The 25,165-nt window shown below is 52.7% G+C and overlaps 10 protein-coding genes across 10 annotated transcripts; 8 read left to right on the top strand and 2 right to left on the bottom strand.

The window, feature by feature from the left end:
• Window positions 1-509: 509 nt before the first annotated feature.
• Window positions 510-794, bottom strand: Z520_04747 (uncharacterized protein; the record flags this gene model as incomplete). Its single annotated transcript, XM_016775251.1, has 2 exons — window positions 510-681; window positions 760-794. The coding sequence occupies 2 exons, from the start codon at window positions 792-794 to the stop codon at window positions 510-512; spliced, it is 207 nt and encodes a 68-aa protein (XP_016633294.1).
• Window positions 795-1,229: 435 nt separating this feature from the next.
• Z520_04748 (uncharacterized protein) lies at window positions 1,230-3,521 on the bottom strand (the record flags this gene model as incomplete). Its single annotated transcript, XM_016775252.1, has 5 exons — window positions 1,230-1,824; window positions 1,917-2,004; window positions 2,097-2,522; window positions 2,614-3,367; window positions 3,417-3,521. The coding sequence occupies 5 exons, from the start codon at window positions 3,519-3,521 to the stop codon at window positions 1,230-1,232; spliced, it is 1,968 nt and encodes a 655-aa protein (XP_016633295.1).
• A 507-nt stretch (window positions 3,522-4,028) lies between these two features.
• Window positions 4,029-5,378, top strand: Z520_04749 (uncharacterized protein; the record flags this gene model as incomplete). Its single annotated transcript, XM_016775253.1, has 1 exon — window positions 4,029-5,378. One exon carries the CDS (start codon window positions 4,029-4,031, stop codon window positions 5,376-5,378), a length of 1,350 nt encoding a protein of 449 aa, XP_016633296.1.
• Window positions 5,379-6,145: 767 nt separating this feature from the next.
• Z520_04750 (uncharacterized protein) lies at window positions 6,146-8,435 on the top strand (the record flags this gene model as incomplete). Its single annotated transcript, XM_016775254.1, has 4 exons — window positions 6,146-6,657; window positions 6,708-7,049; window positions 7,104-7,532; window positions 7,586-8,435. 4 exons carry the CDS (start codon window positions 6,146-6,148, stop codon window positions 8,433-8,435), a joined length of 2,133 nt encoding a protein of 710 aa, XP_016633297.1.
• Window positions 8,436-9,239: 804 nt separating this feature from the next.
• On the top strand, window positions 9,240-10,211 carry Z520_04751 (uncharacterized protein; the record flags this gene model as incomplete). Its single annotated transcript, XM_016775255.1, has 1 exon — window positions 9,240-10,211. One exon carries the CDS (start codon window positions 9,240-9,242, stop codon window positions 10,209-10,211), a length of 972 nt encoding a protein of 323 aa, XP_016633298.1.
• Window positions 10,212-11,494: 1,283 nt separating this feature from the next.
• Window positions 11,495-13,714, top strand: Z520_04752 (uncharacterized protein; the record flags this gene model as incomplete). Its single annotated transcript, XM_016775256.1, has 3 exons — window positions 11,495-11,823; window positions 11,878-13,552; window positions 13,607-13,714. The coding sequence occupies 3 exons, from the start codon at window positions 11,495-11,497 to the stop codon at window positions 13,712-13,714; spliced, it is 2,112 nt and encodes a 703-aa protein (XP_016633299.1).
• A 1,652-nt stretch (window positions 13,715-15,366) lies between these two features.
• Z520_04753 (uncharacterized protein) lies at window positions 15,367-17,193 on the top strand (the record flags this gene model as incomplete). Its single annotated transcript, XM_016775257.1, has 3 exons — window positions 15,367-15,484; window positions 15,531-16,293; window positions 16,341-17,193. 3 exons carry the CDS (start codon window positions 15,367-15,369, stop codon window positions 17,191-17,193), a joined length of 1,734 nt encoding a protein of 577 aa, XP_016633300.1.
• A 798-nt stretch (window positions 17,194-17,991) lies between these two features.
• Window positions 17,992-19,603, top strand: Z520_04754 (uncharacterized protein; the record flags this gene model as incomplete). The annotated part of the gene is made up of 2 exons (XM_016775258.1): window positions 17,992-18,196; window positions 18,252-19,603. The coding sequence occupies 2 exons, from the start codon at window positions 17,992-17,994 to the stop codon at window positions 19,601-19,603; spliced, it is 1,557 nt and encodes a 518-aa protein (XP_016633301.1).
• An 846-nt stretch (window positions 19,604-20,449) lies between these two features.
• Z520_04755 (uncharacterized protein) lies at window positions 20,450-22,210 on the top strand (the record flags this gene model as incomplete). Its single annotated transcript, XM_016775259.1, has 1 exon — window positions 20,450-22,210. The coding sequence occupies one exon, from the start codon at window positions 20,450-20,452 to the stop codon at window positions 22,208-22,210; it is 1,761 nt and encodes a 586-aa protein (XP_016633302.1).
• Window positions 22,211-23,144: 934 nt separating this feature from the next.
• On the top strand, window positions 23,145-25,084 carry Z520_04756 (uncharacterized protein; the record flags this gene model as incomplete). The annotated part of the gene is made up of 6 exons (XM_016775260.1): window positions 23,145-23,416; window positions 23,515-24,010; window positions 24,081-24,398; window positions 24,461-24,510; window positions 24,576-24,636; window positions 24,749-25,084. The coding sequence occupies 6 exons, from the start codon at window positions 23,145-23,147 to the stop codon at window positions 25,082-25,084; spliced, it is 1,533 nt and encodes a 510-aa protein (XP_016633303.1).
• Between the last annotated feature and the right edge of the window lie 81 nt (window positions 25,085-25,165).

Raw genomic sequence — 25,165 nt, forward strand, 5'->3', positions numbered from 1 at the left:
GATGCTTGTTGAAATAGAGGTGAAGTTGAATGCAAGGCTCGAAGACCTGCCTCGTGGAAACGTCTTACAGAGACAAAACCAAGCGGTCCACGAGAGATGGGTTCGTTGTGAGGTTAACTTGTGGATTCATGATGATTCAGTTAACTAGAAGATTCGTGCTCGTTGAGATAGAGGTGGAGTTGAATGCAAGGCTCGAAGACCTGCCTCATGGAAACGTCTTACAGAGACAAAACCAAGCGGTCCACGAGAGATGGGTTCGTTGTAAGTTTATGAAGGACTGGTGTGCTGTTTAAATAGCTTCAGACCGCAAAACCGTCGAGGTTGCCGCCGGTGAGATATTGCAATGACTGTCGTAGGCGCAGCTCATTTCCTCCCAACACCGCCTAGAGGTACCAAGTGCGTGCCTTGTAGAGAACCAGAAATGCTGGTTCTGATTCGAGCTTGTCAATCGGCTACTGTCGTCCATCTCCCGCTTTGTCCCTGTCTTCCAACGTCTGGAACTTTGCAGTTTATTCAGGCCTTGGTTCGCCTCCCCAGTAAACCTTGTTCATCTTGAGACCTTTCTGCCATAGCGCATGGAAGCTGGAATCCTGTTCAGGGTATTTCTCGCGTTCCTCGCGTCGGATGCGAAGAGCAGCTGCAGAAAGCCCAACACACATCGCGAAGATAGGGTCGATGAATCTAGAGACCAGAGATACATTAGCTGCGATTCATGTACGCCTGATGTTAAGCAGAAAGGAGACACAAGACGGCGCATACTTTGAGAACAGCCAAGGCTGAGCTACCGACGCCATGATGTACGGAATGAAGACGACAAATCCCAAAGCTAGAGAGGCAATGTGTGCAAGATTCGCAGGTATTGAGTCGTTGAGAATACGTACCTAGGTAGATTGCTGCCCGCCCAAGAGCTGAGATTAGAGCTTCAATTCTCCGATTGGCCAGCCTCGTAGCCTCGTTCAATGCGTGCTCCCTAGCTACCCATCTCGCCATTACTTCAGTTCCTCTCAATATCCGTCCCCCTTTCCCCTCTCTTGTAAATTTAATAGACGCCTCGAAATCACCGTGAGACTAACTGGGTCTTGCCAAAGCAGGGTCTTACAGCGAACATCGTCCGGGCCTAGCACGAACACACTAATTCCGTTGACACATTGATCAGATACTCAACGCGCTGGGACCTATACATGCAGACCGGAATGACTCAGTCCTGCGCATAAAATGACCATCTTGTTCTATGACGGAGTGGCCCTTGCTAGGTATTTCTCGAACCACTCATACCGCCTCCGCTCGATGTCACTCAGGGTGCTTCCTTTATTGAATATATGCCCTTCGCCGTCGTAGACCTTGATATCCACCGCCGTGCCTGCCTCCTTGACTATCTTCGCCAGGTTGTACGCTTGGTTTGGTGGCACAATGGCATCATCCGCTCCACTAATAATCAGCAGCGGACTCCTAATGTTTGAAGCGTGGGTCAATGGACTTCGATCTTTCAGAATAGCTTCTTGCTCCGCGACCGAGGCACCAGGAGCATAGCATAGCGGCGAGAGATATTGGGATTCGAATTTGTGCGTCTCCTCGACAAGCAGCTTCATATCCGATATCCCACTTTCAGCGACTCCGCAAGCCCATACCGAAGGGTATTTGGCCAGAGCTTGCATCGTTGCATAGCCGCCCGCAGAGTGGCCCGTAATACCAACCCGGGATTTGTCAATGAGCCCTTGTTGGGCAAGAAAGTCAACGGCAGAGACAGCATCAGCAATGTCGCTAACTCCCCATTGGCCATTAAGGAGGTTGCGATACGGACGCCCATAGCCAGTGCTTCCGACACTGTCGATCAAGCGTCAGTTCCCAGTAAGATTGAATCAGAGTGATTGACGACTCCAATCCCAAACATCCCGAACAAGAGCAATTGAACTTACTAATTAACTTGTACCAGCGCATAGCCCCTGGTCGTAAGTGCCTGGTCGCGAAGTGCGAAGCCCGGCCCTTCTTGGAATGTCGGACCTCCTGATGGATAGCTATTAGCTTGGACCAATAATGACCCATCAACGAAATGACAACTACGACGCAGAGCAGGCGGTTTGGGCAGAGAGACACACCGTGGATAGCAACAATGAGGGGTGGAAGGGTGCCGGCTGGGGCCTCGAATTGTGGATTCTTCGGCAGATAAAAGAGACCATATGCATCACCTCCGCCAGGACCGTGGACTCGTGGAAACGTAATAGGCTGTGGAAGGGAGACATAGTCTTCTGGAAGGGATGTTGTGGTGGACTTTTGCAGGACTGTTCCAAGTCCTTGTTCATTGATATCAATGACCGTAGCCAGCATTGGGAGAGTGGTAGTGGCGCCTATTATGGCGAACGATGTGTCCGACACTGGCTTAATGGCATCGATCGTTATCTCGACAATTGGGCAGCTGAGATCCCGCCACTCGAGTGTTCGGGTATCTGCGAGAATGGTGGTGCAGCGGCCTTGATAGTTGAAGACGGCCACCATAGTGGAAGGGTCCAAGAGACAGTAGGAAGCTGCAAATCTGTGATCAGCTCATGGCCAAGTGGGCGCGAATCCTAGTGGCAAGCGTCCTGCAAGATGCCGAATGAAGACAAGAGAACTTACAGCCTCCGAGAAACCAATCTGCAAATCCGAATTCGGCGTCCTCTAAACCCGCCAATACGAGTTGTTGTACTTCACCACCGGAGAATGAATATATCTGCCAGTAGTCGGTCTGGTCCGAGACAAAGTACAACACCCCATCATCGCCCCAGCGTGGCTGGGTTATGCTGGCCTTGGTCTGCTGGCCAGCAATGCATTTAGGGTTCTTGGCCGCGCCATGGTCCCAGTCAGCAAGCCAGAGCTCCGTATAACCCCATGGCATGTTGGGGTGATTCCACTGGACCCAACACATCTTGGTCCCGTCAGGGCTGAATCTTGGATAAGTGTAGAAGTCGGCGCCGGTGGCTAGAGGCCGAACCTCGTTTGTGGACGAGTCAATCACCACAAGAGAGTTTTGTATGTCTGCAATCTTAGGCGCATGATGGTCTTCCTTGATGGCCACGGTGAATTGAGAATGGTGAGGGTGGATGGCAAAGTCGGCGTAGTAGACCTTGGGATCCGCTGTCACGATAGGGATAGTTTCGCCCGTTTCAGGGTCGAGGCCAAAAACACCCTTGGTCTCCCAATCCGTGAAAATAATGTGTCCTGTCGACTCATTGAAGGCAAAAGAGGCACCACCATACTCATGGACCTGGGACAAACAGTTGTATTGCTTGGGTAGAATATCCCGGCTCTGTCCATTGTAGTGCTCGACGATGACGCCTCGTCCTCCCTCATCTGGTCGTATCTCAAGGAGATAAATCTTGCCACTGTCACGCTGTCCACTAGTCAGCGTGATTTTCAAAAAGGAGAAGCCCCGAGCCTACATTGACACATAGCTGGGTCAATACTACGGAACCTGGTGCTGCAAAGTTCTCCGGCTCAATGGGACTTTTGAACGTCCCATACTGGGCAACTTGGCGAGAAGTCATGATTATGATTGCGCCAGTAGAGAAAGACCATGGCGGTCGAAAATCGAAATACAGGGAGGTCGTTCTACGGGCCTATTAAAGCTGCATGAATTTTTGCTACCTAGCACTGTCTCATCAATGGTCACATCCCGGAAAACAACCTGCAATGCGCAGTCGTGGCCTTCCCGAAAGGGCATCGCGCCCGTTGGATATTAACACTACCTAGGCACCCACTAGGTGCTCGAAGCGCTCGGTACTCAACCTTCTTCAGCTTTGACCATGCCTGTAAGGTAGTAAGAAACGTACCTACACAACTCCAACGCACTGGCAGAATGTGAAACGACAAATCCAGCGCAGGTCCCGGTTCCCAGCACATTTCCACTCCTGCCCGTATCTGGATGGTACACGTCGTCCCTGCTCAGGCTCTATGCAAACAACACCGTATGTGCATACCTAGGTACGCGACTTGGCCAAAGATGATGGCTGCCATCCTGGTGCAACACGCTTCTATGATCCTAATCAGCGCCAATGTCCGACCTTCTCGAAGTCCTCCCTGAATTTCACCTCAAACCACACTCGCATCTTCTGCATTCTCTGGAGAAAAATGACATTACTGTCGCCGACTTGATCACTCTCGATCCGAAAGAGATTGCCAGAAAATGCCCTCTTCCTGCGGCCGACGTCCAGAGATTGGTAGAAGACGTCATACAAGCTCTGCAACGTGACACACTGCAAGGAGTAAAGAAGCGCAAGATAAAAGCCGCGAAAGCAGACAAGACAGCAGATGATGGACCAGAATCGCACGAGTTCGAAACGGACTTGCCACAGAAATTCAGGACTTTGGATCCGCGTATAGATCAAGCATTGAATGGAGGATTCTACCCAGGCCACATTGTAGAGGTGGTTGGAGAGAGCGCTGTGGGAAAGACTCAGTTCGTCCTCGGCCTGCTGCTCTCTGTTCAACTTCCTCCGCCTAAGGGGCTCGGGAAAGGGTCAATCTACGTCTCAACTGAAGGACCCCTCCATACCAAGCGACTGAGCCAAATGCTGCTTCATCATCCTGAGTACGACGCCTTGGAGCCTGAGGAAAGGCCTTCACTTGATCGTGTGCATACTATTGCGACAAACGATTTGGAAGCACAGGAACATATCCTTCGGTACCAACTTCCCGTTGCGGTCCAGCGATTCAATATCGGACTGATCGTCCTAGACTCAGTGGCCGCAAACTTCCGAGCCGAACATGACACCCGCACAGCGGCTCAACTTGCTGACCGCGCTTTTGAGCTGGCCAAATTGGGAAACATTCTGAGGCGGATCGCTATCGAGAACAATTTAGCGATCGTGGTCACCAATCAAGTGTCGGATCGCTTCGATGATTCGAAAAATCTCCTTCAGTCTTCGTCTCCGGCAACACCATCCTCTCCAGCCGTTCCAGGAGGGCACGCATCGATGTCGGCGGTGCTGGAGAGGCGGAGGGAGGTCCAGGGCCTTGACCATCAACAGCGCTTCTTCACGGGTTGGGGAGACGAGAAAGGAAAGATGATGCATGAACAATTGAAGACTCCGGCGTTGGGGCTGGCATGGGCCAATCAAATATCTGCTCGCATTGTCCTTAAGATGGAGAGTGAACGACAGGAATACGCAGGAGGTAACATCTGGAAAGACAAGAAGAAAAGCCGGACCTTCTCTGTGGTCTTTGCTCCATGGGCAGGCCCGACCTATTGCCCGCTTCGATATGAAATTGCAATGCAGGGTATTGTCTCGATCCCAGACATCGAAAGTCCCAAAGAGGCACTTGCAGCCGTAGATAAAGAGCACGAGGACCTGTTGAACGAGGCTTTCTGGGCTACAGATGACGACGAAGAGTTTCCAACATGATGGCCTCGAGTGGGCATCGCGGTATTTGATCTGGTTGGATAAATCCAGGATGGCAAATATGGATCTGTGGGTGGAGGATCTTGTCGAGAGGCCCGCACATCAACAATTACCTAGGCACTGCATATGCTTCTTCTGGCCCCAAAAAAGGCGAGGCAGATTTAGAATCTGATAAGATGTCGATGAGGCGAGTCTTAAAGCGAGAGGCACAGTGATATTGGTATCGATGAGGGTCATTTGGTGCCTGGTGACCGCGCCGCGACAGAGAAACCTTGGAAGGCAACTGTTGGAATGCTCACTAAACACGCTCAATCCGGTATGTATAGCCGACAAGCCACATGATTGGCTCAGGGCTTTCCCAAGTTTGAGCATCCCGCTTCTCGTGCTTCCCACAAACAGGCTCGACTTGGCTCGACATGGCACGACATGGCACGACAAACTGCTCCTTTTGTGACTTGTGTATCGTAATATAAACGCTCGCTCTTGGCTGCCTTCGTTGGGATCTTATCACCTCGGGAACGAGCCCAGCCGCCCACTGTGGCGGAGAAACTCATGAATGGCAAGTAGCTAGGGTGATCCTCACTCTAGATCAACCCATTTGTTCCTTGAAGGACAACTCCGAATATCAGCATCATCCTGCTTGCTTTTATTGAAACCCCTTCCCCTCTTTCGTCACTCGGGTGGTCCTAACTTTCTTCTCTTTTTGTCGGTTTCCTGTTGTGTTTTCTCGATTATAGAAGGAGTCTTTTGAAGTCTTGACGGTGAAAACGATGGCCGCCACGAATGGCCATACTGTTCCCAAGATGACCTACAAACATCCCTTGGACCAATTGAGCGCCGATGAGGTCAACGTTGCTCGACAAGCCGTCCTTGATGCCCGCAAGGCCGCCATCATCTTTCGCAACATCTTCACTGTTGAGCCACCGAAAGCCCAGCTAATCAAGTTCCTCGCCGCTGAGCATGCTGGAACCCTCTGCTCCGACACTCCCCGACCTCCCCGCCAGGCTCGTGTCCAGTATGACGTCGTCTTTGAGGACCGAAGGCATGAGTACATGGAATCAGTCGTCGATATTGCCTCAGGCAAGGAAGTCGAGCACAGGCGGGTGCCTTCGACTTCCCAACAGTCTCTGACAATGGATGAATTTAAGGAGTTCAGTGATGTGTGTGTGGAATCAGAGATGTTCAAGAAAGCCATCAAAGAGCTCAATCTTGACGAGAAGTTCGAGGTCGCTATTGACCCATGGCCTTACGGCGGTCCAGATGCCGGAGAGGTCACCCCGAGGTAAGCGTCTACCTATTTTTGCATTATCCAGACATTGACCTATGATCTAGGTACACTCAAGGTCTATGCTTCGCCAAGCTACGAAATGGCAATCCCGATAGCAATCATTACGGGTTCCCTCTACCCATCATTCCAGTGATGGATACCTACAAGAAGGAAATTGTTCGTATCGACCGTCTTGCCACTGGTGGCACCGAAGATGGCCTCAACTATGGCACAGCCGGCAAAAACATACTCGAACATTGTAGACCGGCTGAATATGTCCCGGAGTTGCTGGATACCCCTCTTCGCAATGATCTGAAACCGTTGAATGTGATACAGCCAGATGGGCCATCATTCACTGTCAGTGATGACTCCCTAATCGAATGGCAAAAATGGAGGTTCCGTGTTGGGTAAGCACCTCTATTCGTCCACCTCGAACTTTGACACTGACTGAAATGACGCAGATTCACTCCTCGCGAGTGCGCCGTTCTTCACGATATCCACTACGACGGCCGAAGCGTGCTCTACCGCTTGAGTTTGTCCGAGATGACTGTTCCGTATGGTGACCCTCGACCACCATTCCAACGGAAGCAGGCTTTCGACTTTGGCGACGCTGGTGCAGGCAGAGCTGCGAATAATCTTGCGCTTGGCTGCGACTGTCTGGGCGTCATCAAGTATGTCGATGCAATGCTGGTTGACACGCAAGGCAAACCCTCAGTGTCAAAGAACGTGGTGTGTATCCATGAGCAAGATAATGGAATCGGTTGGAAACACACCAATTTCAGAACCAGCCGAGCGGTGGTGACGAGATTGAGAGAATTGGTCGTTCAATTCATCATCACACTGGCAAACTACGAGTACATCTTTGCCTACAAGTTTGATCAAGCTGGAGGGTGAGTGCGATAATGCCCGGTGCACGTCATTGAATGCTTATACCATGATGCAGCATCACGATCGAGACTCGAGCCACCGGAATCGTCTCGGTGGTCAACATCGACCCCGGAAAGGTTAGCCCTTATGGGAACGTCGTGTCCCCTGGTGCCCTTGCCCAAAACCATCAACATATCTTTGCCGTTCGAATCGACCCGGCCATCGATGGCCATTCCAATACTATTCTCACGGAAGAATCCCTGCCTATTCCTATGAACCCCAAGACGAACCCCCACGGCAACGGGTACGAGATTGTGCGCAAACCGGTCACCAAATCGACATCCATACACGCCTCTCCTTTCACCAATCTGACCATCAAAATGACCAACCCGAGTAAGGTCAATCCGGTCTCCCAACGACCAGTCGCATACAAGTTCATCCCTACCCCATCCCAATTGATCCTCGCCGACCCAGAATCCATTGTGGCCAAGCGCGCAGCCTACGCCCATCACCACGTGTGGGTCACCAAATATCGAGACAATGAGCTTTTTGCTGCCGGAGAGTTCACGAATCAGTCGCAGCTGGAAGTGGGTGGCGTGGCGGACATGGCAGCGCGCAACGACGACGTGGAGAATGACGACGTGGTGGTCTGGAACGTCTTTGGCCTTACCCACAACCCCCGCGTGGAGGATTGGCCCGTGATGCCTGTGGAAATCCACCAGGTCCATCTGCGCCCAGCAGACTTCTTCGAGAGGAACCCTGCCATCGACGTACCCGGCAACAAGAACATCGCCAGCGTCGAGGTTGGAAGAGAAGCGAACGGTGATTGCTGTCACGCGAACGGGAATGGATCAGTGCAGGCTGCTCCGACTTCACATCTGCAAGGTACTGGAAGCATTCCTGTCTCGGCCGTTAATGGACATTAGATCATGATAACTTATAGAACGTTGCACAAATTTATTGCTTATGTCACAACCCGGTGGGGAGATCTAATAGGGGAAAAGGTACAGCATATTGGGTAGCACAATTTATTCAGAGAAGCACCAAACAGAGCACAAATGTGTGCGGCCTTCGAGAAGTGTTCGTCCCAATAAGAGTCGGTAGGACTGGGTGAATCTACCTACCTAGGTAGGTAGGGAAGAGGTGTGATGGTGACAGTTAATCAACGGGAGACCTTAGGTACTGAATCTAGCCTTTCGGTAGATCACTGTCGGGAGTTTTTTGCCCCACGTACTCAAATGTCCGCTTTCTGTCACAGTGGCCATAGGTTTGAGTGTCCAGACCACTCGCTTGTCTCGAATCTCGATGGTGCAGCACTGTACTCGACACCGGGTACCTAGCGAGTAGGTACCTAGGTAGCTTGACGATCTTTGGGCCGCGCCTCGCCCGCCTCAAGCTCTGAGAGCCTTTACCGAGACCGCATGAACATCGGCTCGGTCCGAATCAGCATGGGCCAGCTCACCTGGCAGCTAACCTGGCTCACCTGGTTGCACGGTGGCGTCATTCAGTGAGGTGCCTGCGGTGCGTGGTTTCCCCGCTGATTAATACCAAAGGTATTCGTTCGAAGAGCGAAGAACCTTTGCAATTATTTGACCGCCTACGTCTTTTTCTGGTGAAAGCCTGTTCTCTCGTTGTGTTGTCTTTCCCATTCTGTATTGCTATCTAACGACCTTCCGTTGGGCTATCGAATATACTCACTAGTCAAACTCAAGCCGCCGCCTCTGCCCTCGATGAAGGTCCAATATCGAGATGAGAACCTCGAACTTGAGGATATTCCAGATGAAACCATTAGTGAGCTGGCAACACGATGCGCCGAGCAGATTGGCGCAGATGTCGAGCGAGTGTCTCTTTTTTTCCTCCCCAAACCGGGCTTTGTCAAGCACCCGTTCTCCGACCGCAAGCTTAGCGAATTCCTCACGCCCACGACGCGAATAAAGCTGGTTGGCACCCCGAATGCTGAGGTTAAGAAGATGGAAGACATGGGCGCGGCTTCGCGAAGAATGTCGCGGCCGAGCGGATTCAAACCGGTCAAGGCCAACAAGGTCCGCGATTGGAAGAAGATCCAGGAAGAGACCACCTACACCTTCCACGCCATCGAACCTCTATCGTACCTCCCGAATCCAGAAAAGAGCAGGCGGTATCTGGAGCGATTGGCCAACGATCCTGGGATCAAAGCGTCGATGCGCAAGCACAAGTTCAGCGTCGGTCTCCTCACAGAAATGAACCCGGCAGAACACACGACCCACGAGTCCAAAACACTGGGCTTAAACCGCAACCGGGGCGAGGTGATTGAGCTGAGGCTGCGGACGGATGCCTACGATGGATACAGAGATTACAAAGTGATCCGCAAAACCCTTTGCCACGAACTGTCGCACAACGTCTGGGGCGAGCACGACCGGAACTTCTGGGACCTCACAAAAGAAATCGAGCGGGAGGTGGAGCGCAACGACACATTGCATGGCGGCCATCGGCTGTCGAGCGAGGAGTTTTACAATCCCAACGACACGTACGATGACGCTGAGCATGCGGACCACGGGGGCTGGACAGGTGGAAGTTATGTGCTAGGAGGATCGAAGGATAGTGGTGGTGAGAGTGAGAGTGGCCTGAGTCGGCGGGATATTCTGCTGCGAGCGACCATGGGTCGCTTGCAGAAAGAAAAGGAGGCGAGAGAGCGTCAAGACTCGACTCCGCCGCCATCTTAGCCATATGTTATTAGTGTTGTCTTTCGTCTCTTTTTGCGATAGCAAGGCGTTGGTGGTTTGTACTCGGTATTCTTGGAGCTTGGATATCAAGGAGAATGTCGTCTTGCGAGGCTCATCCCATAGTGTGTCACTGGTTGGATTCGTGCTGCGAGGTTGAACATACTGAGTGCTTTCCATCTTGGTGATCAATCCTCGATCCCCTCCGGTTTTCGGGGCCCGAACCATGAGGGCTAGGGATTGGGGTTGCAGGGCTGCCCCCAAATACTCGCATGACCAACCCGCTGCCGGCCCAGGAGTTCAGGATAAGTCTTAGGGTGTTAGGGCTCCTCAGATTAGGCTAGTTAGCGAGGCGCAGTCAGCCAAGTTCTTCACGAGTAACAAGGCTCATTTGTCTGATTCAGCCTTCTTTGCGACTATTCAGCCTCAATAGCCATCCGGTGTAATGATGGAGCGATAGAGTAGCTAGCCGGCTCCAGAATCCGCCATCAAGCGTAGGACTAGTCCATGGGGGTTGGGCCATTGGGGGAGCTTGCGAAACCAATAATTACGAGTAGTGAGCACTCCGGATTAGCAGTAACTTTACCTGAAGAGAGGGAAGATTGGCGTCGTTAGCAACTGATAGTCGCACCTCGTAGGGTGCCTGAGGACCTGGGGACCGCCGTGTCGTTCGCATTCCGTGTTCCGGAGACTACTTGTAGGTACGAGGTACAACTCACGAGCACAACTTGCTGCGCACAGAATGTCCTCTTGGAGAATGTATGTATATACTGGTGTAAGCCTCCACAGCTGAGCATCGTGCTGCTTCCGAAACTGTTCTCTCTCTCGTTGTTGTCGTTGTTGTTGCCGCCGTCGTGCTCATCGCCGCCTTCAGAACGCGTCCCGTCGGAGGACGCCCTTTGAGCCCTGGAAACTTCGACCGCTGCAAGGTTATCTCTCCCCCTCACCCAACCCATCCAGGAACGAAAGACGTCACTCTTCCGCTCGCCGTTTGAGCCGAGCAGATAGTGAATCGATCATAGGCTCCGTCAAATGATGAAGAGGAGCTCCTTCTAAGCTTGCAGCCAAAGAAAGGTATGGGTTGTACCTAGCATGCGCATGCAGGTCCGCTTCCCGCTCCCGTTTGCTTGTTGAGTCAAAAAACTGTCCGACTCGAGGGCCTGTCACAACATGTCAGATTCTTCACCAATTCCTTCTTGATACTCTTTTCCTCGCCTCTTCTACTGCCTTGTTCCCTTTGCATTGAAAATCATCTAGTTTTGTTACTGCGTGGGCATCGATACTGAATGCCTCTGTTAGAAGGGTCGAGGCAGACCTCGCCTCCCCCAAGTGCGAATTCCCCAGACCCTGCCCCAGCGACCATCTTCAATCGTCGCCTCAGCGAACAATTTTCCGATCTGGCTCGAGTCGCAATCATGACGAACGCCTCTGCCTCTTCTCACGAGGGCGAATCCCTGAATCACGTCGCATACCACTCCAGTCTTATGCCTCCTCCAAAAACTGCTTTTGGCAGATCCGCCTCCAACTTATCCGCGCACAAACAACCGACAAGCGGCGCCCTGGGCAGAGCTTTGACTGACACTCCTGCTCCCAGTGCCCCCACGAGTCCGCAGATGTAAGCACGTTCAGAAATCCCAGATGCGATGGCCAGCGGCGCTGACTTGTCCAGACATGCCCGAAACAGCTCAAACGCCTCCGGGTCCGCGACTCCCAAAATCCGTGCCACCACCCTCGATATTCCCGGACTCACTCGATCCAAGGTATCCCCGAATGGTCAAATATCAGAAAGAGATGTCGCAGCCAAACTCATTATCATCATGGTTGGTCTGCCCGCCAGAGGGAAGAGCTACATCGTCAAGAAGATTGCTCGATATTTGAATTGGTTACAGCACCCAACTAGAATATTCAACGTTGGAGACCGTCGACGAGTGGCTGCTGGCGTTGGCCAACCCATACCCGATCGGACGACCGCTGCGCTGCGGGAGTCGGTACGTCGAATGAGCTCTACCACCCAGGGTCCCCAGGGTGTGATTGACCATGGTGAACTGCTTCCACCACCTGCTGTTGAGACGAAGATTCTCATTAATGGCGAAATCACCTCGTCTCCAACAGGTCCGTCGCAGAAGAACGGCTTGGGCAAGTTGGATGAAGATAGGAAAGATCCCATTCAGCTGTCCGCTCCCGAACCCATGGATCAGTCTGCACAATTCTTTGACCCAAACAATACCAAGGCCAAACAATTGCGGGAGCAGGTGGCACATGCAGCCTTGGACGAGCTCTTGAAATACGTTTTGGAAGACGGTGGATCGGTGGGAATCCTGGATGCCACAAATCATACCCGGGAGCGACGTCTGTCGTTAGTCAGACACATTCGGGAGCGCGACGAGAACATCAATATCCTCTTTGTGGAGTCCCGGTGTCAGGATCAGAACCTGCTGGAAGCAAATATGAGACTGAAACTCTCCGGTCCCGACTACAAAGGCAAGGATCCGGTGGCGGCATACCAGGATTTCCAGCAACGCGTCCGACAATATGAGAAGTCATACCAGAAACTAGACGAATTCGAAGAGGAGCACAACATGGCGTATTGCTCCATGATCGACGTGGGGCGCAAAATGGTAACGCACCAAGTCAAGGGCTTCCTCTCTATTCAAACCGTCACCTACCTGATGAACTTTAACTTGGCACCGCGACAAATCTGGATCACCCGGCATGGTGAATCGATGGACAACGTAAATGGCAAAATCGGTGGTGATAGCTCGTTAAGTCCCGACGGAGTGAGATACGCTCAGGCACTAGCCAAATTTATTGGGGTGGAATGGAAGGCGTGGGAAGATCACCAGGCCGAAAAACAAGCAAACATCCATTTCCCACCGCTCCCGGGCGATACGACGCCACCGAATCCGGAATATACCGCGCAAACGCTCCAAGAACGGAACTTCTGTGTGTGGACGAGCATGTTGAAACGGAGCATCGAGACCAGCCAGTATTTCAATGATGAGGAATACGATATTAAGCAGATGCGAATGCTGGACGAACTCAATGCCGGGTCAATGGAAGGCATGACCTACACCGAAATTCGAGAAAAATTCGCGCATGAGTATGAGCTCCGAAAACGAGACAAGCTCCATTACCGGTATCCAGGTCCTGGCGGTGAGGGTTATCTGGACATCATCAACCGGCTGGGAAAGGTCATCCTCGAGATAGAACGAATGACCGACCATGTCCTAATCATCGGCCATCGAAGTATCTGTCGGGTTCTCCTGGCCTATTTCATGGGTCTCAAGCAGGAGGACATCAGCGACCTGGATGTTCCATTGGGTGTGGCATACATGCTCGAACCGGTAAGACCAGTGTCCCACTAGAAGTGTTTCCTTTGACTGACATGGAACGTGCAGAGACCATACGGCGTGGAGTTCAAGGCATATCGATGGGATCCTGCCAGGGATGAATTTCTCTATGAGCCAGACTACCGGATGAGGCGAGCCACTGACCCACAAGCCTGATGTTTTGTCGTTCCCTTTGCATGCCCAATTATGATACCCCTATACGCATCCGCCTTGTCCACTCTGCTCTCCTGGATACCATTGCATATATTTATATAGAACATATAGATTAGGAGGATGGAGGCGGACTTTAGACGGGCTTTTTGTGTCTCCCTTCCTGGATCGTCACACCACATGCGATTGCTACGACTGGACTAATACTTTTTTTTTGATATTGGCAGGCAAGATTATTATTGGCAATACCGTCCGGAGGTTATGACTCGCATGAATTCCTGGGTGGACTGGTAATCAGCCTCTTTGGGAAAGCGAGGCTGTAACGGACGACGGACATATGACGGTTTTAGCGGTGGCGTTGGAGGCAATGACTTGAGGCTGTTGACTTCGCTGTGACTGAGCTTTTCGTGTACAGTTTGTCATTGCAGCCGCATTCAGCATGCGTCGGGCAAAAAGCGCCCAGGGTATTTCTGGAAGCAGGGATAAGCCAGTGGAGCAGCCATAGCAGCCTAGCGGGTGCAACGGGTACCTACTGGGTGCCTACTAGGTACTCGGACCAAGCGACAAGTTCCTTTTTGATGAACTTACTCGATCAAGGCAAGGTAGTCTGCCGCAGACGGCTCTCGCTCGCCTTTTCATGGCGCTCGTCTGTCCGGCAAGACGGGACCAAGGACCTTTGAACCCTCATGCAGCCCCAAAGCCTTCACCAAAACCTTCGCCAATAGGAGAGGAATCTGGGGCCCCTGGTCAACTACCTATGTACGATGACCCCTTGTGGTGTCTTTGGTGTGCTAGCGTCGCCACCAACTTGTCCTCAGACGACTCAGACGAGCATCTGGCCAACCCATAGATGGTCAGTTTTCCGGTACGAAGTCCCCATTGCGACAAATCCACTGTGCATGTTGGAATCGTCTCCTCCTCTCGTATCATTGAGCAGTCTTGCAAGGCTCGGAGATACCAGTAGACTTGCAGTCAATCATTGCTGATAAGAGCTTATGAAGGCGCCTAGAAGGTTAAGAAAAGTTTGTCTGCGCGCGTTGCCGTTGATCCGACCCACCATCCATTTCCCAACCATCACCATGGCCAGAGACTGGGCATGACATATATTAGTAGGATCCCTGTGCTAAGCTTGTCTCAGACGTGAAGACTATCCAAGCTTTTTCTTCACTTGCTTTTCTCATTGCTTTTGCTTTGACCTCCGCCATCGTTGTTGATACAGGACTGGTTCACATGGTGACACCGGTCGCTCGTATGAGACGCCGCCCATTCTACAGCACGTGTATCCTCCATCGGACCATGAGCCTAATGGTCCAATAACACTTGGTGAGGACGTGTGCCGTCTGTCGATAGTCCACTTAGACACTACTACGATTTCACGACAATTGTCCAAGAGAAGAAGAAGCGACAAGTGTCCGGGAACCAGGCACTGTGTCTGGGGGAAATATTGCCCGGCTCGTCTCGGGTGTGAGGCTCACTCATCGCCCACCAAAACATCTGAATCCTACAACATTAGCTGATAAAATAAATACGGTACTCGCTGTGGGGGGTTTTTGCAGAAGACGACGAGCAAATTTTGAGAACCTGAGGCAGAAACCACAGAAGAAATTCCGTATCGCGAGTCATATCGCGTTCTTATATAAGTCGCGGCTTGCTCAGTCATGCCGACCTTGTCCCTCACCAACTTCAACATTGTGTGTGCCGTCCTTGGAGGATTTATCACCGTCTTCGGCCTTGTGAGTTACTTGTTCAAGGAGCGGTTCTATCTCTCCGAAGCACGTACGTCGAGGCCCCCTCAACATTGATCAAAGGTTGACTTCAACAGTGATTTCGCTTGTGGCTGGCATCATCTTTTCTCCCAACGCGACCGACCTCATCAAGCCCCTCGAGTACGCCGCCGGCTCCGAAGAAAGCCTCGACTACATCACCCTCTACTTCACGCGCCTTGTGTTAGGCGTTCAGTTGGTGCTTGCCGGCGTCCAGCTGCCGAGCAGGTACCTCTACACAGAATGGAAGCCTCTGGCGTTGCTCCTCGGTCCTGGAATGTGTGGCATGTGGGTGTGTGCAAGTCTGCTTGTATGGGCCATGGTCCCGCATCTGAGTTTCCTCCATGCCCTTGCCATCGGAGCATGTGTCACCCCGACCGATCCCGTGCTGTCCAACTCTATCGTTAAGGGCAAGTTTGCGGACAAGAACATTCCCAAACCACTACAGAAGATCATCATTGCCGAATCGGGCGCCAACGACGGTCTCGGGTACCCGTTCTTGTTCCTCGCGCTCTATCTGATCAAGTACACCCAAGAAGGGGGCGTAGGCCAACCGGGAGGCGCATCAAAAGCTATGGGATATTGGTTCGGAGAAACGTGGGGATACACCATTTTATTGAGCGTGGTTTATGGCGCTGTCGTGGGCTGGCTTGCAAAGGAACTCTTGCACTTCGCCGAGGAGAGGAAGTTTGTGGATCGCGAGAGTTTTCTCGTCTTTGCCATTACCCTGGCTCTCTTCATAACCGGCACTTGTGGGATGGTTGGTTCGGACGACGTCCTGGCTTGCTTTATTGCTGGAAACACGTTTACTTGGGACGACTGGTGGGTTTTCCAGAATCTCGCAAGTACCCTTTGTTAACTCTCGGCAGGTTCCGGCTCGAAACTCAAGATGACTCTCTTCAACCGACGATTGATATGTTGCTCAACATCTCTGTCTTCCTCTGGTTCGGCGCCATATGTCCCTGGGCATCGTTCCGACATAACAATGTCATTCCGATCTATCGCCTAATCCCACTCGGAATTCTGATCTTGCTCTTCCGCCGAGTCCCCGTTGTGTTTGCCATGCACAAAAGAATCCACCAGATCGAGGAATTCCAGCAGGCTGCATTCGTGGGTTTCTTTGGCCCCATTGGGGTATCAGCTATATTCTATCTCTACGTCAGCATTGACTTTCTGCGGCAGGTCACAGTTGACGGTAGGGTGCGCGAAGATGCAGTTCGGCTCGAAGAGGTCATGAGGGTGGTGATTTGGTTTTTGGCCATCTGCAGCATCGTCGTTCACGGTCTGTCGATACCACTGGGCAAGTTGGGCTATCATCTTCCACGGACCATGTCTCAGGCTCTCAGCAGTGAGAGGGAGGATGACGAACCAGATATCCACATGGGACCGTCGCCTCATCGCAGATCAACAAGTCAACTGCGGCACAGGAAAGCCAATGGCCGTAGGGACAAGTCTCGTCCCCCAAGTCCCGCAGCGTTTATGATCGGGCAAGGAAATACAACAGCATCAATCACCATGGATTTAGAGAGTGCTCAGGAACCTGCTCGGCCCGTCCGCATTATCGAAGATACACCCAGGGGAGGGTCTCCGGTGGTTGCGACGACGACTCTCGGAGAGCAGCTTGAGGGCCTCGGAGAGCAGCTTGAGCAACGCGGAAGAGAGCTTGCGGAGTCGAAGACTTCTGAAGAATTCAAGCCAACCCAAGAGGTAAAGAAGGTTTGAATCAAAGAGCTGGCGCTCGCCAGGACTATGTTCTCCTGCGGCGCTTTAGAGGGGCGCTCATTTTTGTAAATTATAGAAAGCAAGTGTACTAGACTTGAGAAAATAGAACTGTTGGAATAGTTATCTCTATGCTCCGTGTCATGGAGCATGCTCCTAGAATTCGTTACTTGCTGCTCGCTTGCTTTGTTCTGTCAAAACGGAGACACTGGGCGGAAAGAATAGAGAATGCATCGCACATCTCCCGACCGCACCCCCCCTTTGGCCCCCTCCCACGTTGAAACTGCACCTCCACCTTCCCCCTGTAGCCCTTGCCTACAACTGTCAAGCCAAACACCACACGCGCTCCCATTTGATCGCACAAACCAGGTATGTGCTTGTCGCAACCCATTTTCTCCCCCGCCCTGCAAGGAGGAAGACCACACCAGGACTATTACATAGCCCCCTTGCGGCTGCGCTCCCCCTCCCCCTTGTTCTGGCTACATGCTGCCTGGCTAACTTATCCAAGGTGTAGTCTATGGCCGCGTCCTCTTCGACTTATCCTCTCTGCAACCTCAGTCACTGAATTCTCATCACGTCGAACCTTTCACTCAGGAAAGAACTTGAATCACTGTCCGCTATTGACTCCGCGTCGAGCGCGTCCTGGAAAAGACCCAGATGCGTAGTGCTCCTTGACCATTGACTACAGCCCTTCATACCACATTGACCCGACTTTGCCTCTTTTTTCTAAATCGATAGACCAACCTGCCTCGGTTTCGGCTGCGGCCCCGCGTCCTGCTCCCTTTTCGCTACCGCATACTCATGGCGCAGCCTTCTCTTCCTTCCCAAGCGAATGACGCTTCACGTTCCAGTCCAAGCTTGGTCAGCCAGAATGCTGCGGCTGGAGTAAAGAGAAAAAGAACAGCCGAGCGGAAATATTATGCCGTGAGGCAAGGGAAGACGCCTGGGATCTATGACACATGGACGGATTGTCTGGGTCAAGTCAAGGGGCACAAGGGTGCTGTGTGTATGTGGAATCAGCTGCAGTGCGATGATTTCATTCTGTATTGACACGGACGCAGTCAAGGCCTTTCAATCCCTTCAAGAGGCCCAAGCTTTCATGGACGGCAAAACCCTCGCAAACACCAACAGTTCCAAAGAGCAAAAATTCTACGCCGTCCAGAATGGAAGAGTCCCAGGGGTGTACACCGATTGGATCCAAGCTCAAGCTCAGATTCGAGGGATCAGCAAACCTAAACACAAGAAATTCAATACGCGAGCAGAGGCAGAAGCATTTGTGGCCGCAGGTGCAAAAGCCAATGGCTCTGAATCCGCCCACAGTGCCACCCCAGAAGAGGAGATACGTCGCTTGATAGTCCGCCGTTCCGCGCCTGGGTTGCAAATCAATGGAACATATTCCCCGACAGACAAAGACGGAAACCCTTACGAAGTCGGCCGGGGTCCTCTGCCACCTGATGCTGAGGATGGTTATGATCCAAATGTCAGGTTGGGGCCCGATGGTACCATTGTCAATCGAACTGAGGAAGAGAAGAACAGAACCAAAATGATGGCGAGACAGAAAGAGTCTCCGGGCATGCTCCGCATCTACACGGACGGCTCGAGTCTGAGAAACGGCCAAGCAGGTGCGAGGGCGGGAGTAGGAGTGTTTTTTGGACCTCAGGACCCAAAGTATGCCAACTCTCCATCCTCCAAACCCAAATCCAAGCCAAAGTCCAAGTCCAAACTCAAACCCGTCCGTTACACTGCGTCCAACAAGCCACAACTTGTTTATACCATGGATTGGACGGCTCGTCAGCTCGGCTCTGACGATGGGCGAGCCAAGAAACGGCAGGCAGGCGAAGAGGATGACGATGAAACGGAAAAGGGAACAGAAAAGCTAACGAATTGGCGTTATAGAAATGTCTCCGAGGCACTGAAAGGCAGCAAACAGACCAACCAACGGGCTGAATTGACTGCCATCTTACGAGCATTGGACATCGCTCCCCGGCACAGAGAAGTCACCATCTACACAGACAGCAAATATGCCATTGATTGTGTGACGAATTGGTACCGAAACTGGAAGAAAAATGGCTGGGTCAACTCCAAGGGGAAGCCTGTGGAAAACAAGGACCTGGTGATGGATATCCGAGAGAAAATCGAAGAGAGGGAGCACCTTGGGAAGGTCACATATTTTGTGTGGGTCAAGGGCCACATGAACAATCCAGGTAATATTGCGGCGGACCGTTTGGCTGTACAAGGGGCGATGACCGGGAGAGGGCTTGAGGATGGGACAGATGAAGGGTCTAAGGGTGCCGAAGGAGGTGGGGAGAACGCAGCGTTGGGCGAGGGTGAGCTGGAAGTGGATGAAGAGGCCGCGATATTCCGGGCGATGGAGCTCGCGATGGAGGAAGACCTTGATGCCCAGTTTCAGTGACCAAGCACCGAGTCTGGGGAGAGTCCAACAGCTGGTCACGAGGCTGCCCAGCGATGTTCGCAGACTGTTCAGGTGGCCCTTGGCGGCCTCACGCTGCTGTTGGGTAGGTATCTATGAATAGGCGGCAAGTACGAGGCACCAGAAAGCAAGTCAGCCATGTCTGAGCATTGTTCTCCGGGCTGATACCGCTTGGAGAGGATCGGGCCACACAAGCGGAGTTCTTGTCTTGTATTCAACCTCAGGAGTACTCGCGACGTCGCATATCGCCATGGTGCCAAGTACTCGGTACCTACCTAGGTAAGTATTCAGTGTACCAGTATATATACGGAGTACCTACCGACCTACCTCGCTGCCTATTCAAGACCAGCGATTGGTATTGACATCGACGTCATTGTGCATTTTCTTAATCTCTGATTTCTTCCTCGTCTCTATTGTTGTCAGATGCGCGGCTCCCGTTGCCCAGACTCGGTCCTTGGCTCTCTCTTATGGCTTCAACAAGGATAAAGACACAACACTGACCTGCTCTCTTTCCGCTGACAGACTCCCTCTCTCTCTCACTACACACTAAAATTGGTTCCCTCCAGCCTCGTCGTGACCCTGGCTCGTCGCTTGCCGTAGCCGATATCGCTGACGACATCGGCCAATCTCCGTGGCAATGGATTCGTCTTTTGCTCTCCACAGTCGGCACACACAATCGGCACACGGCACGCGACTGTTGGAGCATCCTACAAGTCCAACTCCTTTTCCTTTTTTCCTTTTCCGTTGGTTTCTCCCAGTCTTCACCATGTTCTCTCCCGCTCCACCTCGCGGCAACATACATGCCCCCTATCCTGCTCCTCCCCCGACATGCCCTCAACAGCGGCCCTCCGCCAACGCGCCGCTGAATCTGCTCTCCATGACCAAACCAATCTCCTTGGGACGAGACAACTCTTCATCGTCTTCTCTTCGCTAGCTTCGGCGCTGTTCATCTGCTATGCTGACCAAAATGGCATCGGTACCATCCTTCCGACGGTCGGGCGCGATTTCAAGGCCACAGACACCATCTCATGGGCAGGTACATCCTCGCTCATCTCCAACACTTCTAGCCAAATCATATACGCTCGCTTCTCGGACATCTATGGGAGAAAGCCAATCTTCCTTTTCTCGGTAGGCATGCTTGTGTTAGCGGATATCCTGTGCGGAGTCGCCCCGGATGCATCGAGCTTCTACTTCTTCCGTGCCCTTGGGGGCATTGCGGGTGCTGGTATCAATTCCCTGACCATGATGATCATCTCGGACATCGTGACACTCGAACAGCGAGGAAGGTGGCAGGGGTTTCTGGGTGCTGGTATAGGTGGTGGCAATGCAGTAGGTCCACTGATTTCTGCTGCATTCGCGCTGCATCAGACATGGCGAGCGTTCTTCTGGTTCCTTGCTCCTTGTGGTGCCATTGCGGGTGCTATTGGATGGTTCTATCTCCCCTCAACAATGCCCAAGGGAAACGCGAGACAACAATTCAAGCTCATTGACTGGGGAGGAATCATCACTGCGACCATTGCCATCGTGCTGACCCTGATCCCGCTTTCCGGTGGTGGCTCATACTTTGAGTGGTCATCGCCGATGGTCATTTCCATGTTCGTCATCGGCGGCCTGTCTTTCGTCGCCTTCCTGATCGTCGAGTGGAAGGTTGCCAGTCTTCCAATGATGCCCCTGAGCATGTATACCAATGCACCTGTCGCGGCCCTCCTGGTTCAGAACTTCTTTTTCGGAATGGTCTACTACTCGAATCTATACTACATACCATTGTATATCCAGAATGTCCGAGGGTGGAATACAACGATCTCGGCGGCTTTCCTGGTCGCCATCAACGTCCCACAGTCTTGTGTCAGCACGCTGTCCGGCATCTTCATCTCCCGATACAAGCGCTACGGAGTCGTGATCTGGACGGGGTTCATCATTTGGACGCTGGGGGCCGGACTGATCTGCATCTTCACGCGAACGACGCACCCTGCAGTCATTGCTGTTATACTCTCCATCTCCGGTATTGGTGCCGGCTGCATCTTCCAACCATGCCTGATCGCCTTGCAAGCACACTGTTCCAAAGCTCAAAGAGCGGCTGTTGTCTCGAATCGAAATTTCCTTCGGAGTTCGGGGGGTGCCGTGGGACTCTCGATCTCGGCACAAGTCTTGCAAAGCTCTCTTCGGAGAAAGCTTCCACCTCGACTCGCAAGCTACGCGCATGACACCTTCGCCCTCCCGGCCTTGACCGGTGCTGATGAGGATGCAGTGAGGAATGCGTACATGAGTGCGATCCGAACGGTGTTCATTGTCTCGGCCCCAATGATCGGCCTCTGCCTCGCGCTTTGTGTATTGATCAAAGACCGGGGCCTACAGCGACCGGAAGAGAAAGAGCAGGCGACTATTGCGAAAGCGGCAGCAACTGGTGACCAGAAGCAGGAGTTTCAAGAGAAGCAAATTCCAGAGCAGAAACAGCCGTCGCTCATTGAAGACGAAGCTGGGCAAGCCACTACAATAGACGGAGAGGACCAGCCAGAAACCAGAATAGACGTGTCATCACAGTCACCGGCAGTTAATGACAGACAGGGGAAGGAGATAAAAGTGCAATGATGATACCTAGGTATGATAGACCAGCAACATAGATCTATTTGGCGCCGTTCCATTTCCACTATAGTCCTGACTTTGACGTTTACTCGCTACGTACCGACGATCTGCGGCACTGCCTTGTCCGTCTACTCGATATGATGCTGGCAAGGCTCCAACAGCCATGATCTAAATCCCGTTTTGTCAACACCTCCGGGTTCCCACCAGATATAGAGAGAGAGAGGAACCAAGGCCCGCCGATCGATGCACTGAATCTGGTTAGTCTGACCGTATAAAATACCCATTCGGACCTTGCGACACGTTTCTTTCTCCTCCCTCCGTACATACGTTAAGTTGTAATTTATCGCGCAGCCATTTGTTTGAGTAACACCTTTCTAGCCTCTAATGCAGAGTCAGATACTCGTGCGCATACGAGGACAAGGCCCCCCGCCCTTCCTTTCTGTGTCTCTCGCGTCGTCAAACAACGGGCAATTTGTAACCACAGATATCCTAATGGCACGCCTGACGAGCTCGGTGATTGGTGACTGTGTTCACTATGGTGGTATTTGCCCTGTTACTAATTACGAGTACCTCTTTCGCCTTGCGCACGCCCTCTGCATACCCGATCGACTAGAGTCCTCGTGCATATGGTCCAAACCTGTCACAGTTTGCAGCAACCCTATTCAGGCAATGGGATCGTCGCCCAAGCGTGGCTAGCACTTTGCCATAGCGTAACATGGCATGCGTCGGTGACGCTCTTAGACGAGCTATTTGCCCGGGGGAGGAGGTCGGTCGGTCGGTCGTCAAAAGAAGAGTCCATACCACTCATACGGACTTATAAAGGCGTGAAACGTCTGGGACCCTTTTGCTACAGATGTCCACGACCTCTTTTTTTCCTTTTTCAATCCTCACGCAGCACTTGTGATTTTGGTGGCTTCAACTGTTCAGCCATAGCGACAGGATGGCGGTCGTTCCAATGTACCTTGGCTGGGCCGTTGGCCTGCTGTTTTCATTCATCGTCGTCCGCGCCGTCTATCGAGTCACATTGCACCCGCTTGCAAAGTTCCCCGGTCCAAAGCTGGCGGGAATGACATCGCTGTACCAGGCGTGGTATGACCTGAGATCGTCCACGTCGTACATCAAGCAGTTTCACGCGTTGCATGAGCGATATGGGCCAATTGTCCGCATCACCCCGAGTCAGCTGCATATCTTCGACATGGCCGCATACAATGAGTGAGACTGCTTTTCCCATTTTGTTAAACTTATAATATAACCCTAGCTATGTTGTAGGGGGAAGAGAAAGGGAGGATTGGACTGATATGGGGCGACAGGATCTTCAAGATCGGAACCCGCTATGCCCGCCACAGAGACAACTACTGCCAGGACGCCGCCGACGGATTCTTCAACGTGCTCGACCCCAAAGCCGCCAAACCATGGCGAGACGCGTATCAGCCCTACTTCGCCAAGGGGGCGATCATCCGCCTGGAGCCCCTGATCCACGACCGAATCGGCAAATTCCTCTCGGTGCTCGAGGAGGCGGCGTCCTCGACCGGGGGCACGCCCGTGGACCTGAGCATGGGCTACCGCAGTCTGACCAGCGACGTGGTGACCAGCTACATGTTCGCCGACAAAGGGTTCGACCTGCTCGACGCCGAGGGCTTCCGGTCCCCGATCCTGGTGGCCCTGGAGGAGTTTTTCGAGTTCACGCAGTGGTACATGTACTTTCCCAATTTCATGGGATGGCTGGGACGGCAGCTCCAAAGACTCACCAAGGAACAGACCGAGAAGCTGATGCCGGCGTTGGCGGCGACCAATTGGATCACCGAGGTAAGGAGGCTCACAAATGGCACTCTCTCTGTGTCCGTACTTTTGTGCTGACCCGGATGTACCCCCTTAGCAATGCGGCATCAAGGTCAAGAGAATCATGCAGGAAGGGGGATCTGGAAGTTCGTTCCCGACCGTCTTCGACGCGTGGGCGAAGCCGAGTGAGAAACGAAGCTGGACGCCAACCCTCAAGCAGCTCACCGCCGACGCATTCACCTTTCACGGCGCTGGCACCGACACGACCGCACATACTCTCACAACGGCTACGTGGGGTCTGATCAACAACAAGGAGTGCCTTGAGAAGCTGCGCGTTGAGTTGAAGGCAGCGATCCCGACGCCCAACAGTGAGCAGCTGGTCAGCTCGAGTGTGTTGGAGAATCTGCCTTATCTTGTGAGTCAATAGGGAGAGAAGCTCAGAGAGAGAGAGTGCTTGACACTGATCCTCCGGTATAGCGTGCGGTCGTCAAGGAGAGTTTGAGGATGAGCATGGGAGTTCCTGGAAGGTGAGGCAGCACAAGCAGTCTGCGACCGAGATGCACTTTTGGACTGACATGAATCCGGCGCACAGGCTGGGGCGAGTCGTGCCCGAAGGAGGCGCTGTCCTTTGCCAGCAACAGATTCCCGCAGGAGTAAGCAGGCCCCCTTGCCTTCGCGTGGCTCCAACATCCATACCTTCTTTTCGATACCTATCAGTCCTGGGCGTTGCTTGATGTGCAACATGGCTAATCCCACCCCCTGCAGGTCGGAATCACCAGCGTCTGTTACTGCTACCACTACGACCCGGCGTACTTCCCGTCGCCGGACGAATTCCGCCCTGAACGCTGGCTGATGGGCCCGGAGAGCCAGCAGCTGGAATCCCGGCTCATCGCCTTCTCGCGAGGGCCCAGGTCGTGCATCGGCATCAACCTCGCGTACGCCGAGTTGTATCTGACCCTGGGGTACGTGTTTCGCAAGTTTGACGTAGAAGCGTACGCGACCACGCACGAGGACATGGAGTGGAAGGATAACTTTGTGGTCACGACGAAGGGACATTTGAGGGTCAAGGTGACGAGGGCGGTTGATGGTGAGGCCGACTAGTGAGGAGTTCAAGTTGTTGGAGGAATGTCAATGAGGGTTGGAAACGGGGCAGATTGTCAAGGGTGGAAGGGTGTAGTTAGT

Source organism: Fonsecaea multimorphosa, assembly GCF_000836435.1.
Source record: "Fonsecaea multimorphosa CBS 102226 unplaced genomic scaffold supercont1.8, whole genome shotgun sequence".
In the NCBI taxonomy this organism is placed as follows: domain Eukaryota; kingdom Fungi; phylum Ascomycota; class Eurotiomycetes; order Chaetothyriales; family Herpotrichiellaceae; genus Fonsecaea; species Fonsecaea multimorphosa.